Source organism: Chiloscyllium plagiosum, chromosome 2, assembly GCF_004010195.1.
Source record: "Chiloscyllium plagiosum isolate BGI_BamShark_2017 chromosome 2, ASM401019v2, whole genome shotgun sequence".
Taxonomy (NCBI): domain Eukaryota; kingdom Metazoa; phylum Chordata; class Chondrichthyes; order Orectolobiformes; family Hemiscylliidae; genus Chiloscyllium; species Chiloscyllium plagiosum.
The window spans coordinates 73,102,018-73,114,165 of record NC_057711.1 but is presented as its reverse complement, the minus strand read 5'-3'; the positions used below and the strand labels follow the sequence as shown (position 1 = coordinate 73,114,165).

At 41.7% G+C, this 12,148-nt stretch overlaps 1 protein-coding gene across 1 annotated transcript in view; it reads left to right on the top strand.

Moving 5' to 3' along the window:
• The first annotated feature begins 8,460 nt into the window (after nucleotides 1-8,460).
• The window catches only part of aldh7a1 (aldehyde dehydrogenase 7 family, member A1), a 49,937-nt gene continuing 46,249 nt past the window's right edge, over nucleotides 8,461-12,148 (top strand). Inside the window, exons 1-3 of the mRNA XM_043711952.1 lie at nucleotides 8,461-8,729; nucleotides 10,929-10,982; nucleotides 11,097-11,162. Of these exons, the coding sequence (XP_043567887.1) occupies nucleotides 8,541-8,729; nucleotides 10,929-10,982; nucleotides 11,097-11,162 (309 nt within the window). The 5' untranslated portion in view covers nucleotides 8,461-8,540. The remainder of the gene's footprint in view (nucleotides 8,730-10,928; nucleotides 10,983-11,096; nucleotides 11,163-12,148) is intronic.

The following is a 12,148-nucleotide window of genomic DNA, read 5'->3' as shown; positions in this document are numbered from 1 at the left end:
CTACCATGGGGAACCTTATCAAATGCCTTACTAAAATCCATATTCACCACATCTACCGCTTTACCCCTTGTCTACCTCCTTAGTCACCTATTCAAAGAATTCAATAAGGATTGTGAGGCACGACCTGTCCTTCACAAAACCATGCTGACTATCCTTGATCACATTATTCCTATCCAGATGTTCATAAATCCTATCCCTTACAATTCTCTCTAAGACTTTGCCCACAAAGGACTGGAGGATTGCAAATGTTGTGCCCTTGTTCAAGAAGGGCAGCAGAGATGACCCAGGTAATTATAGACCAGTGAGCCTTACTTCTGTTGTAGGAAAGGTTTTGGAAAGAATTATAAGAGATAGGATTTATAATCATCTAGCAAACAACAATTTGATTTCAGATCGTCAACATGGTTTCGTCAAGGGCAGGTCGTGTCTCACAAACCTCATTGAGTTTTTTGAGAAGGTGACCAAGCATGTAAATGAGGGTAGAGCAGTTGATGTGGTATACATGGACTTCAGTAAAGCCTTTGATAAGATTCCACATGGTAGGCTGTTGGAGAAAATGCAGAGGCATGGAATTGAGGGTGATTTAGCAGTTTGAAGGCAGCGTATGGTGGTTGATGGAAAATATTCAATCTGGAGTCCGGTTACTAGTGGTATGCCACAGGGATCTGTTTTGGGACCACTGCTGTTTGTCATTTTTATGAATGACTTAGACGCAGGTATAGGTGGATGAATTATTAAATTTGCAGATGACACTAAAGTCGATGGAATAGTAGACAATGTGGAAGAATGTTACAGGTTGCAGGGGGACTTGGATAAACTGCAGAATTGGGCTGAGAGGTGGCAAATGGAGTTTTATGCAGCTATATGTGAGGTGATGCACTTTGGTAAGAATAACAGGAAGGCAGAGATTCTTGGTAGTGTGGATGTGCAGAGGGATCTTGGAGTCCGTGTACATAGGTCCCTGAAAGTTGCCACCCAGGTGGATAGTGCTGTTACGAAGGCATACAGTGTGTTAGGTTTTATTAGTAGAGGGATTGAGTTCTGGAACCGCAATATCATGCTGCAACTATACAAAACGCTGGTGCGACCACAGTTGGAATATTGTGTACACTTCTGGTCCCCATATTTCGGGAAGGATGTGGAAGCATTGGACAAGGTTCAGAGGAGCTTTACCAGGATGTTGCCTCGTCTGGAAGGAAGGTCTTATGAGGAAAGGCTGAGAGACTTGAACCTGTTCTCATTGGCAAAGAAGAAGGCTAAGAGGGGATTTGATAGAGACATACAAGATGATCAGAGGATTAGATAGGTTAGACAGTGAAAGTCTTTTTCCTAGGATGATGGCTTCAGCTTGTATGAGGGGTGTTTTAAAAAATTCTCAAGGTCAGGTTCGTAGGAGAGTAGTCTGACACAGAACAAACGACCAAGAGGCGAGTCTGCTAGAATATGGGCATTTTATTCCCCGCAGCGTCGCCACAACGGGTCTGGCTTATACTCACTCTACATGTTACCGGAACTGGGAGCCGTCAGTTCTCGTAGAGCGGTTGCCAACAACCCACGCTCGGCGGTTAAACGTAACCCCGGAGCAGACTCACCGAACTGGAGACTTTTCCAGCTGATATACTCTTTTCCAGATATAAACATTCATGTGAACAGCAGAGCAAGGCTAAAAAACACATTCCATTCTGGTTACATACAGATAAGAAGATTCACACGGGGAGGTGTGTAATAAGATTCACACGGGACTAAGCAACACCTCCATTCCGGTTAGATTCACACATGTATTGGGACATAATTTTTAACCGTTTCACCACATTCCACTGCTTGGAATTTTACACCACAAGGGGGCATAACTACAAATTGAGGGGAGATAGATCTAAGAGAGATGTCAGAGGCAGGTTCTTTACACAGAGAGTGGTAAGGGCGTGGAATGCCCTACCTGCTAATGTAGTCAACTCAGCCACATTAGGGAGATTTAAACAATCGTTAGATAATCACATAGATGATTTTGGGATAGTGTAGGGGGACGAGTTGAGAATAGTTTACAGGTCGCGCAACACCGAGGGCCAAAGGGCCTGTTCTGTGCTGTATTGTTCTTTGCTCAATGTTCTAAATATTGCCAATTTATTACTTCTTATCTGAACAGCTTCAATTTCTGCAGTTTCCAAACTTACTAATTTCATTTCTGTTCAGTTCAAGAGATTGTATTTATCTTATGGAGATTGAATTCAGCTGCTAAATAATCTGAAATGTACTAAATAAGGAATGAACAATAAGATGTAAATGAGAGAGAGAACAGGGTTTGTGCAGGAGGAAGGGTTTTGGATTCGTGGATAATTAGGGCCCTTTCTGGGTTTGGTTGGACCTCTACAAACAAGATGGTCTTCACCTGAACCAGAGGGGTACCAATATCCTGGGGAGGAAATTTGCTAATGCCCTTTGGGTGGGTTTAAACTAATTCAGCAGGGGGATGGGAACCAAAATTGTAGTTCGAATATATGGGAAGATGAGAGTAGTGAAGTCAGAATTAAGATTTCAAGATCGCAAGAAGGCACCAGCATGCAAGAAATTGGCTTGAAGTGTATCTACTTCAATGCCAGGAGCATCCAGATTAAGGTGGGTGAACTTGCAGCATGGGTTGGTACCTGGGATTTCGATGTCGTGGCCATTTCAATGACGTGGGTAGAACAGGGACAGGGATGGTTTTTGCAGGTTCTGGGATTTACATGCTTCAGTAAGAACAAAGAAAATGGTAAAAGAGAGGTTGGTGCGGCACTGTTAATCAAGGACAGTATTATGGTTGCAGAAAGGACATTTGAGGACTCGTCTACTGAGATAGTATGGGCTGAGATTACAAATAGGAAAGCAGAGGTTACCCTGTTGGGAGTTTTCTATAGGCCTCCAAATAGTCCCAGATATGTAGAGGACAGAATAGCAAAGATGATTCTCAATAGGAACAAGAGTGACAGAGTAGTTGTTATGGGGGTCTTTAATTTTCCAAATATTTACTGAGAATATTATTGTTCAAGTACTTTAGACGGGTCAGTTTTTGTCCAATATGTGCGGGAGGGTTTCCTGACATAGTATGTAGACAGGCCAACAAGGAGCGAGGCCACATTAGATTTGGGCTGAAAATGTGTTGCTGGAAAAGCGCAGCAGGTCAGGCAGCATCCAAGGAACAGGAGAATCGACGTTTCGGGCATTAGCCCTTCTTCAGGAATTTCGGGCTTGGAACTGGGTAATGAAACCGGCCAGTTGTTAGACTTGGAGGTAGGTGAGCACTTTGGTGATAGTGACCACAATTTGGTTATATTTACTTTAATGATGGAAAGAGATAGGTATATACTGCAGGGCAAGAGTTATAGCTGGGGTAAAGGCAATTACGATGTGATTAGGCAAGATTTAGGCTGCATAGGATGGGGAAGGAAACTGCAGGGGATGGACACAATTGAAATGTGGAACTTATTCAAGGACCAGCTACTGCGGATCCTTGATAAGTATGTACCTGTCAGGCAGGGACGAAGTTGTCGAGAGTGGGAGCCATGGTTTCTTATGTTGGGATGAGATGTGATGGCTCAGCTAGAGTGCTTGAGAGTTACAGGTTAGTCAGGAAAGACCTGAAGAGAGAGCTAAGAAGAGCCAGGAGGGGACGTGAGAAGTCATTGGCGGATAGGATCAAGGAAAACCTTAAAGCTTTCTATAACTATATCAGGAATAAAAGAATGACGAGTGTAAGATTAGGGCCAATCAAGCATAATAATGGGAAGTTGTGCATAGATTCAGAGGAGACAGGGGAAGCGCTAAATGAATACTTTTCATCTATATTCACACTAGAAAAAGACAATGTGGTCGAGGTGAATACAGAGAAACCTCGATTATCCGAATACCAATTATCAGAAAATCAGATTATCCAAAGGAGATCTCAAGGTCCCGATAGAAACATTACATCAAAGACGTGTTTCCAACAGTGATCACGTTTTTTGATTACATTGATTAAACAGGCACCATTTCCAAATGACTGACCTCCCACTCTCTCTCTCTCTCCGCACATTTTCTCTGGAGTTCTACAGAAGGGTGTACCCTAACCCGGCCCCCTTCCCCAGATAATCACTCCAACATTGTCCTGTACAGGGCAAAGGTGGAACCTGTCAAAACATTGCAGTAAAACGTTGTGTGTGTGGCTGTGGCTGTGTGTGTGTGTACGCTATTTGGAGACTTACCCCACAAAGGCAGCAGCAGCAGTCTTGTGGTGGGTGGGTCGGTGTTGGGAGAGGGGGGTGGTGTCGGGTCGGGGAGCAGTGTTGGATGGGTTGGGGCGGGGGAGGTGTTGGGCAGGGCCTCGCGCGCTGTGTGCTGCTGCAGTCTGCTGAATGAGGAGCAGACTTTAAAAACTCTGAGCCCCAGACGAAAGGCATTTAATTGATTAACCAAATAATCGATTATCCAAACGAAATAGTGCTTACCCACCATGTTCGGATAATCGAGGTTCCCCTATACTGAGGTACAGGCTACTAGACTAGATGGGATTGAGGTGCATATGAAGGAGGTGTTAGCAATTCTGGAAAGTGTAAAAATAGATAAGTCCCCTGGGCCGGATGGGATTTATCCTAGGATTCTCTGGCAAGCTATGGAGGAGATTGCCAAGCCTTTGGCTTTGATCTTTATTTCATCATTGTCTACAGGAATAGTGCCAGAAGACTGGAGGATAGCAAATGTTGTTCCCTTTTTCATGAAAGGAAGTAGAGACAAACCTGGAAGCTATAGACCTGTGAGCCTTACTTTGATTGTGGGTAAAGTGTTGGAAAGGGTTATAAGAGATAGGATTTATAATCATCTAGAGAGGAATAAGTTGATTAGGGATAGTCAACATGGTTTTGTGAAGGGTAGGTCAGTGCCTCACAACCTTCTTGAGTTCTTTGAGAAAGTGACCAAGCAGGTGGATGAGGGTAAAGTGGTTGATGTGGTGTATATGGATTTTAGTAAGGCTTTTTTTTAAGGTTCTCCACGGTAGGCTATTGTACAAAATACAGAGGCATGGGATTGATGATGATTTAGCGGCTTGGATCAGAAATTGGCTAGCTGAAAGAAGACAGAGGAAGGTGGTTGATGGGAAATATTCATCCTGGAGTTCAATTCCTAGTGGGGTACCGCAAGGATCTGTTTTGGGTCCACTTTTTTTTTGTCATTTTATATAAATTTGTGGATTACACTAAAGTCAGTAGAGTTGTGTGACGAAGAATGTTGTAGTTTACAGAGAGACATAGATAAGCTGCAGAGCTGGGCTGAAAGGTGGCAAATGGAATTTAATGTGGACAAGTGTGAGGTGATTTACTTTGGCAGGAGTAACAGGAATGCAGAGTACTGGGCTAATGCTAAGATTCTTGGTAGTGTAGATGAGCAGAGAGATCTCGATGTCCAGGTACATTGACTGATGAAAGTTGCCACCCAGGTTGATAGATTTGTTAAGAAGGCATGCGGTGTGTTAGCTTTTATTGGGCGAGGGATTGAGTTTCTGAACCACAAGATTATGCTGCAGCTGTACAAAACTCTGGTGCAGCCACATTTGGAGTATTGCGTACAGTTCTGGTCACCGCATTACCGGAAAGATATGGAAGCTATATCTCCTCGGATGTTGCCTGGTATGGAGGGAAGGTCTTATGAGGAAAGGTGGAGGGACTTCAAGCTGTTTTCATTAGAGAAAAGAAGGTTGAGAGGCGACTTCATTGAAACATATAAGATAATCAGGGCGTTTGATAGGTTGGACAGTGAGAGCCTTTTTCCTTGGGTGGTGATTGCTAGCATGACGGGACATAATTTTAAATTGAGGGGTGATAGATATAGATTAGATGTCAGAGGTAGTTTCTATACTCAGAGAGTAGTAGGGCGTGGAGCGCACTGCCTGAAATAGTAGAAGATTCACCAACTTTAAGGACATTTAAATGGTCATTGGATAGGCATATGGATGAGAATGGAATAGTGTAGGTTAGATGGGTTTCACAGGTCAGTGTAGCATCGAGGGCCGAAGAACCCATTACTGTGCTGTAATGTTCTGTGTTCGATGTTCTAGGTTATAAATTGCAGGACAGTCTTCAATGGTGTGACCTGGAAAGGTGCATGGATCCCAATTTATTTTTCAAATTAACATCAACAGATGAAAAATTTAATGCAAAGTTTTCAAGTCACTGAAAAAATTAATGTTTTTAACAGTCAGTGATAAGAAACAGCAATATTGTTCCAAGTCAGGATGGCATGTGGTATAAATGACATAAGTGCAAGTATATTTAAGTATTTCTACACTATAATATAATCTGTAGGTTGGGAATTCTGCCCAGCAAATTATTGTATACTACAAATTTTCATGAGGAATTTGTATTGGAACACCACCACCTACAAATTCCTCTCCACGTCACACGCCATTCTGACTTGGAACAATATTGCTATTCCTTACGACTGACTTTAAAAAAACATTAATTTTTACCTGATATAAGTTTATCTTTTTAAGTCCCCAATTGAATTCCTTCTGTTCTATTTTGATATTATCAGTGACTTGACAACTTGAAATTAAATTTTTAATTTGTTGCTGTGTCTGCACTCGATGGAGTTTAAAAGGATGAGCGGAAATCTCACTGAAACTTACAGAATACTGAGAGGCCTGGATAGAATTGGACTAAGACCCAAGAACACAGCCTCAGAGTGAAGGGATGACCCTTTAGAACTGAGATGAGGAGGAATTTCTTCAACCAGAAGGTGGTGAATCTATGGAACTCATTGTCACAGAAGGATTTGGAGGCTATGTCATTGAGTGTATTTCAGACAGATAGATAGGTTCTTGATTAGTAAGGGGATCAAAGGTTACTGAGAGAAGGCAGGAAATTGGGAGTGAGAAACGTATTAGCCATGAACAAATAGCAGAGCAGATTCAATTGTCTGAATGGCCTTATTCTGTCCTTGTATCGTATGGTCCTATTATTTCCTTGAAATGTTTCCAAATTCTTCATAATGAATCAAGCGGTCACTTTGGTTACGAAGTCTAAAAGGGAACACATCTGAGAAAGTTAATGTTGGGTGGGATTGAATAGTAGTAAAACTCTGATCATAGTAATTTTTTCATTTCTTCAATACTACCGAACTGCCCTCCTACCTCAGACCCTCTGCTCCTGAAAGCATTTTCTATGGCTTTCTTTTTGTTCTTTCTTTGCCATGGATGTAGTTCCAGGTTAATTCTGTACCCCCATAATCAACTATTCCAATGCTTTTCTGAGTGGGCACCTGTGTTGCACCCTTTGTAAACTTCTCTTCATCAAACTCAGTTGGCAGTTTCCTAACATGCACCAAGTCCTGTTTACCCATCGTTGTGTTTAAATCTCCCCATGGCCCTGTCCCTCATGTCTCAAATCTTTTCCAACATGAGAACTGATACTCATTCTAAAATGTACAGCCAGGTTGGTTGGTGAGCAGCAACCCATAAGCCCAGTAAATCAAACAAATTGTATAAACCACTGGTCCTTTTAACACATGGGCAAGGCCAATGGCAGCAATCATGAAATAATTACCTAATGCAGTGACCAGACAAAGGAACAAATAGATGGAACATCATCTACAATCCTCTAAGAACTTCACATGCCTTCAATTTTGGCTTGTGCACCCTGATATTCTTTCCATCATAACGGTCCTATCAACTAGTAGGGGGGTCACGTGACACCGAGTGATACCAACAGTATAGGTTCATTTACTGCCTTGGCAAAGCTGACTATGAAGGACACTGAAAAATGTGTTGCTGGAAAAGCACAGCAGGTCAGGCAGCATCCAAGGAGCAGGAGAATCGACGTTTCGTGCATAAGCCCTTCTTCAGGATTCTCCTGCTCCTTGGATACTGCTTGACCTGCTGCGCTTTTCCAGCAACACATTTTTCAGCTCTGATCTCCAGCACTGCAGTCCTCACTTTCTCCTATGAAGGACACTCCTCTTTAACCACTCCCCTTGCCTGAGGTGTGGTGACCCTCAGCTTAAACCACCACCAGTAGCCTATCTCTGATGACAGAGCGATCTGGGACTATGGTGACCTTACTTTTATCAGCTAGTTCGATGCCCTAAGCTTCCTCTCCATCTTTCTCTCTCTTTTAACACCCTCCTTAAAAACGATCAAGCTTTTGTGCATTAAAATGCAGCTTCATGTTAAAACTTGTCTACTGCTTCAGTGACGTTTCACTATATATTAGAGACTATCTATTGTAAACGCAGAAAGGGAAATGCTTTAAATCGAATTGGGTATTTATTTACCCCTCTTTATAATGGGAGTGCACAGTCAGTCAATGTGCTACTGTTCTATTTTTAGAATAACGGAGTCCAGGGCAAGGCTGGCAATCCAGGATCACGCTGATGTGCAACTCACGCTTCCAGCGCTTTGCATCATTGCCTTGTCCTTGTACGTGGGCAGCATGCGCTGCTGCCAATCACACAGGCGCAGGCTGCGTTCTACAGATTGCTGCGAAGTGTGTGCGATTGCTTAATCAATTGCGATTTTGCGTTGCTCTGCTGATAGGATGCAGCGAGTAACGCTGTCCCTCGCGAGGCCTTTGCTCCGAGGGAAGAAGGCTTTCTGTGGCTGGAGGCTGTCTGCAGCTATGTCCAGCTTACTCATCCAGCGGCCCGACTACGCCTGGCTTAAAGAGCTGGGTCTGAAGGAGGACAACTCCGGCGTTTTTAACGGGATCTGGGGAGGGCGAGGAGAGGTGAGCAGCGGCAGAGAGACAGCTCTTCCAGAGAAGCACTTGCTGTCGCTAAAGCTTTGTAGTACGGCCTATTGCAAACCGGATTTCACCCAGAAAGCCTGACCCCTGCCCGAGCAAGTTCTGGCAGCCACCTTCTTTTGGATCATGGACTAATATTTCAGACTAATCTTTCTTTTTAACCTTTCTTTCTCCAGTTTCACACAATAATTGAGTGCTTTTTGACTTTTGAGCAGTAAGTAGTGTTGGAGTTGCTGTTTTAGTTTGACGTTTGTAAGGTCAGACGGTCCTGCAGTTTGCGCGGAGATTCACTCAACGGCTAGACTGCAGCTTTCTATGTATTCTTAGAGGATTCATTATGCAACTTCCTATCCAGTCAAAACCTATACCTATCTGCAATACTTTTTACAACGAAATGGCTGGAAGAACCCTCGATAATAGTTTCAGATTATTCTGATTTTCACTGAGTTGGTTTCAGTAATGCACAAGGAAATGCACAGTACTCCCTACAGTACTGTTGATTTGCATGTCTAATATGTACAGAAAAGCTATCAAATCCGGAGTTTAAGTATTTAATTCAATTTTTGTAATAGTTGCACCATTTTGGCTCATCTTTTTTAACTCTTCTTTTGCCTGTGGTGTTGCTGCACCAAAATTCCAAGGATTTGACCATCTGGCATATCAGGAGTGCTGCATAAGTAGGAGGTGGTGAATAGGTTAAATGCCAAATAGCAGCCTTTTGGCCCCATTCTAAACTAATCAGAAGTAAGATTAGCAAATTATTGAAATAAGTGAAAGTGAGGATTGAAATACTCAATTTAGGCTGGTGAGAAGAAAAAAAAAGTTAATGGTTCATCGATCAGGTCAACATCATTGACCTGAAATGTTAACTGTTTTTCTCTCTACATATGTTGCTTTGATGGACATTTCCAGAATTTTGCAGTCTTATTTCAGAATTCAAAACATTGCTGAAAGGAGATATGAAGGTTAAACTTTTGGGCTTAGACTGTTCAGAATGCAAGGAAACCAATTGTAGAAAGAAAATGATTTGTAGCAAGGAGATGCAACAGGAATACCAATTATAAGCCAACAAATCTCTCACATATAATTTTGAAACTAAAATTCATTAATTTGAATCCATCGAGTACATCCTAGCTATGCCATTATTCAATGGGGATAGGTTGTACTGAGGATTTTTGTTTGTTGGGATTTTCTCTCTATGATTTCTCTCAAAAAGGCTGTGGAAGTCAGCCTTCAAACATCTGTCAGACAAGCAGAGGGTGAGAATCTGGCAGGAGGAATAGACCAGTAGCAGATGTTATAAATGGGCCCTTAAAAACAACTCCTGTCTTGGAGAATAGTGAGAACACTGAAATGAATCAGATTTAATTATTGTGCACCTTTGTTTAGTCCCAGATTTATTTGGAATCACTAGTTTCAAAGTGCTGCTTCTTCATCAGGTGGTTACCTTCAAAAGCTGGTGATTCCAAATAAACCTGATGGACCATAACCTGGTGTTGTGTGACTTTTAACTTTGTTGTCTATCATGTGAGTACATTCCTAACAATATCACATCCATTAATAATTCTTTCAGATTTCCTTGTGGTAATTCAACAAGTGCCTTTTAAAAGTTATATATACAGCATCCACCACATTCTTTTTATGAATACAGTTGATTTCCTGAAATAAATCTTTTAAATAATTGGTAAAAGTGGTGCTCATGCATGCTCAATGTGACTGGGCAACAAGGTGGCTGACATAGTAAAATATGGGTGAGTGGGAGGTTATCCATTTTGGCTATAAGAACAAAAGCAAGTATTATAAAAGAAGTGAACTTCTAAATATTGATATTCAGGGAGACTTTGAACACATACAAGGAACACAGAAAACTAACATGCTGTAACAGCAAACCTGTCAATATTCACAGTCCCCCTTCTATTTATGTATTTTTCATTCATTGACCTGTATTCACAATTTTACCTTCATCCTGTCTGAAACTATCTCTTGAAACATTTGTCTTCCTCGCTTTTTTGAAAGTTTCCTCAAAACCTCTTACCTAACTCTTCTGAATTATTTTAGCCCTTCTTTCTGTATGACTTTTTCTCGGAGTGATAATTACATTAAAGGTGAACTTTGATTCAATGACTTTGACTATCAAAGACTGTATATTGATTCAATTATTCTATTCTGCTTTATTTGTAGGTTGTCACTTCCTACTGCCCTGCAAACAATGAGCCAATAGCCAGAGTAAGACAGGTGATGTTCTTTTTAATGTTCAGACTTGAAACTTAATGCTATTAAATTATTAATGTTGTGTTCAGATGTATTGTCTGATATTGATGATGTAAATTTGTTTTGGCTATATTGCAGGCCACTTTGGAAGATTATGAAGAGACTGTACGAAAGGCAAAAGAAGCATGGAAAGTATGGGCTGATGTAAGTTTTATCTTCAACAGAAAAGGAGTAGACCATGGTGCCTGTTATTACTTTCTGCTAATGATCAACAGTGCCTCTCTTGTTAAAATCCCACATTGTCGACATCCTGGGAATCGTTATTGAGCAGAAACCTAGTTGAATTGCCTCTATCTTTTGAATTCTATAACATCTTCAAACAAAATCTCAAGTTCTTTCTTGGTACACTAGCAATTCACCCAATACTGGGCAGCCTCCATTTTATTTTGAAGTAGGGCCTGCTTGAGTAACATCGAGTTCTTAGTTGGTGAGTTTGAAATTCTTTATTGTTGCAAATCTATCCATGGTCTCAGCCCATCCTATTTCTGTAACTTCCTATGTCTTTTTTGTTTTACATTTTGGGACTCCTTTGCAATCTCACAGTTTAGTCCTTCATTCGCTGACAGAGCTTTCAGTCACCTGGGCCTACCCGATTTGCCTGATCGCCGCCTTAAACTTCTATTTTAAATCAATCTGTCAGATGCCTCTCTTGGTGGGTAACATTTTAACCAGTCATTTTTTTTTTTCTTTTAAATTGGGGTTTTCTCAACACGACTGGTTCTCTGACAATGGAATTTGTTAACTGCTCAAAAATAATTACAATAAACGTTAGAAATGAGTTGGTTCTTTGCTGGATTGTTGTAAGAACAGATGCTGTAAATGCATGAAGTTGGTTTATAAAGTGCGAGCTGGCACGTTTGGTATCAAAATACTTAATACTATTAGTTGTTGAGTGGTCGTTTCTTTTTATATAGGAACTTTTATTTTAGATTGTTCCAATGGTGACCCAGAGAGTGAGTGGTCTGTAAAGCCCACTCCCTCCGTGACTCCCTCGTCAGGTCCACACCCCCCACCAACCCAACCTCCACTCCTGGCACCTTCCCCTGCAACCGCAAGAAATGCAAAACTTGCGCCCACACCTCCCCCCTTACTTCCCTCCAAGGCCCCAAGGGATACTTCCATATCTGCCA